Source organism: Etheostoma spectabile, chromosome 15 (assembly GCF_008692095.1).
Source record: "Etheostoma spectabile isolate EspeVRDwgs_2016 chromosome 15, UIUC_Espe_1.0, whole genome shotgun sequence".
NCBI classification, from domain to species: domain Eukaryota; kingdom Metazoa; phylum Chordata; class Actinopteri; order Perciformes; family Percidae; genus Etheostoma; species Etheostoma spectabile.
Window position 1 is genome coordinate 1,191,578 of NC_045747.1, and position 2,563 is coordinate 1,194,140.

General features: G+C 43.0%; 1 protein-coding gene across 1 annotated transcript in view; it reads right to left on the reverse strand.

Annotated features, from left to right (window-relative positions):
* bcl2l12 (BCL2 like 12) overlaps positions 1 to 2,394 on the reverse strand; it is a 12,378-nt gene extending 9,984 nt beyond the window's left edge. Inside the window, exon 1 of the mRNA XM_032537831.1 lies at positions 2,256 to 2,394. Coding sequence (XP_032393722.1) covers positions 2,256 to 2,394 — 139 coding nt within the window. The remainder of the gene's footprint in view (positions 1 to 2,255) is intronic.
* Positions 2,395 to 2,563: the final 169 nt, after the last annotated feature.

The window sequence follows — 2,563 nt, forward strand, 5'->3', positions numbered from 1 at the left end:
CACAACCACAGGACGAAGACAATTTACTCTCATGCTCTCTTGCAGTCCGGCACATGTCGTTACAGTTACTGACATGTTTCTGAACTGTTATGAACTCACTCCGTGAAGTTGTAAGTGTACTTTTCCCACTTTCGGTCTTTTCCCCGCTTTCTGGGAGAACCGGAGTTTTCAGCCTATAGTTCCCAGCAGACTGGCTTTATTAAAAACCCGAGCCATCATGTCAGCAACAGTGTTCGTCGTAGAGGAGTCTTTCGCCGGCCTCTCCCGTCCGAGCCGGGCCTAAGAAGCCGGGGGGTCATCCGCTCCCTCGCTCAATTACCCTCGATCCTCCCTAGACAGCCTGACACAGCTAAAAGTCAGGCTACAGACAGTGACCGTAAAAAGTAGCCTACGCTGCTCAATGGGATATCTGAGGTGGTTGAATAGTTAGCGTTAGCTAAAGATACCGTTTCAGTAGTTTTCCTCTTTCATTGACCCGCATGAGAACGTACCAAACTGGCCTTACCAATCCCACTTTAATTGAAGGAAAACGTATTGTAACGAATATCTACTTTCTCATGTGTCGTTAATGTTAATAACATTAGCTAATGTCCTATAACCACACGCGTGTGTCTACAGTCACCAACAGGCGGGTTTTATTGAAAGTTTATGAGCCTGAAGTACGACCAATGTAATTATAGCATCCAGTAAAACAAGTTCTTTGTTGAATCATAAGTTTTTTTGGTACTTTTCCCTGAGATTTATGAGTGGGATGGTAAGATCTAGCCGGCGTAGTGGGACGAGGCAATTACAATCAGACACGCACATGCTCATGTGGTGATAGTGTAATGATGATATAGCTAATATAGCTATATTATAGCTTATATATATATATATAATATATTATATAGTCATATGTGCTCTCGTGTGATGTTATATGTGTCTATAATTATATATATAGATATAAATACTATATTATAAGCAAGCATATACACAAAATAGGCTATATATAGCTACACAATTACATCACACCAACACGCACACACACCACTCACCACTTTCATTTCCCTAATGAAACCCCTGTCCGCAGGCTTTGACATTGACCACCAAAGAGTTACTCACTCCCGCTCCAGTCGACTACAGATCCTGTCTTCAGAAAATAACTCTGGTAAAAGTAGAAGTACTAATTTAACTTCTTTACTGGAAATAAAAGTAACAAAGTACAGCAACAGAAGAGTGGCCTATTGAATGCAAAGCTACCTGCTTGACACACACCACACATGGTGCTAAGTACACACTGAGAACGCCAGTGGACATGGAAACAGGCTCTTTATATGCACGTTGGCTTCATTTAAATATATGTTCTGCCAAACATGTCTAAAACATCCCATATATGATTTTATGACATAGATATATATATATATATATATATATATATATATATAAGCTATATATATAGCTATATATAGCTATACATATATATACACACACACATGAGACATTGCGTGCCTGATTGTAATTGCCTGCCTACAGACCACAGCACTAGATCTTCTCACACTTTAATCTCAGGCAAAAATGTAATAAAAAAACTTTATGATTCAACAAATGACTTGTTCTTCTGGAGCTATTGTAATTACCATTGGTCGTCTTCGCTCATAACTTTCAATAAAACCGTGTTGGTGTACTGAGACACACGCGGGTTATAAGGACATTAGCTACATGTTATTAACTATTAACGACATGAAAAGTAGCTATTGTTACAATACGTTTTCCTTCAATTAAAGTGCTGATGTTAAGGCCAGTTTGGTCACGTTCTCATTCAGATGAAAGAGGAAACTACTGAAACGTTACTTTTAGCTAACGCTAACTATTTCAACCACCTCAGCTATCCATTAGCATCGTAGGCTACTTTTAGCCACTGTCTGTAGCTGACTTTTAGCTGTGTCAGGCCTGTCTAGGGAGGCGGAGGTAATGAGCCGGGACGGGGGCATGAACCCGCCCGGCTCGGCCCGGCTCGGACCGGGAGAGGACGGAGAAAGACTCCTCTCCGACCGACCTGTATGCTGACATGACTGGCTCGGTTTTTAAAGCCAGTCCTGCTGGGACCATAGGCTGAAACTCCAGGTTCTCCCAGACAGCGGGAAAAGACCGAAAGTGGAAAGTACACTTTCCAACCTTCACGGAGTGAGTTCATAACAAGTTTCCAGAACATTTCAGTAACTTTAACGACATGTGGCCTGAATGAAAGAGAGATGAGAGTAAACTTGTCTTCGTACCTGTGTTTGTGTGTTCCGGACGGAGTGTCCCGTGTGTGCGCGCAGCGGCCCCGCAACGCGACCGCTGGCATTCCGTGCCCGGGGTGGAGCCACGGGCGGCGGGGCCACGGGCGGTGGAGCCGCGGGCGGGGACTGGCATAGCCACAAATTTGGCATTCATTAAATTCATTGGAATTATTTCCATCCCTGACGAGCAACACTTCTATTATTAGTATTAAGAGAGGAAATGGCATGGTTTAGCACATAGCATTTGTTTTTCTTTCTCTTTTTTTGATTTTAATTTTTTTTACCCCCCCCCCCCCCCCCCC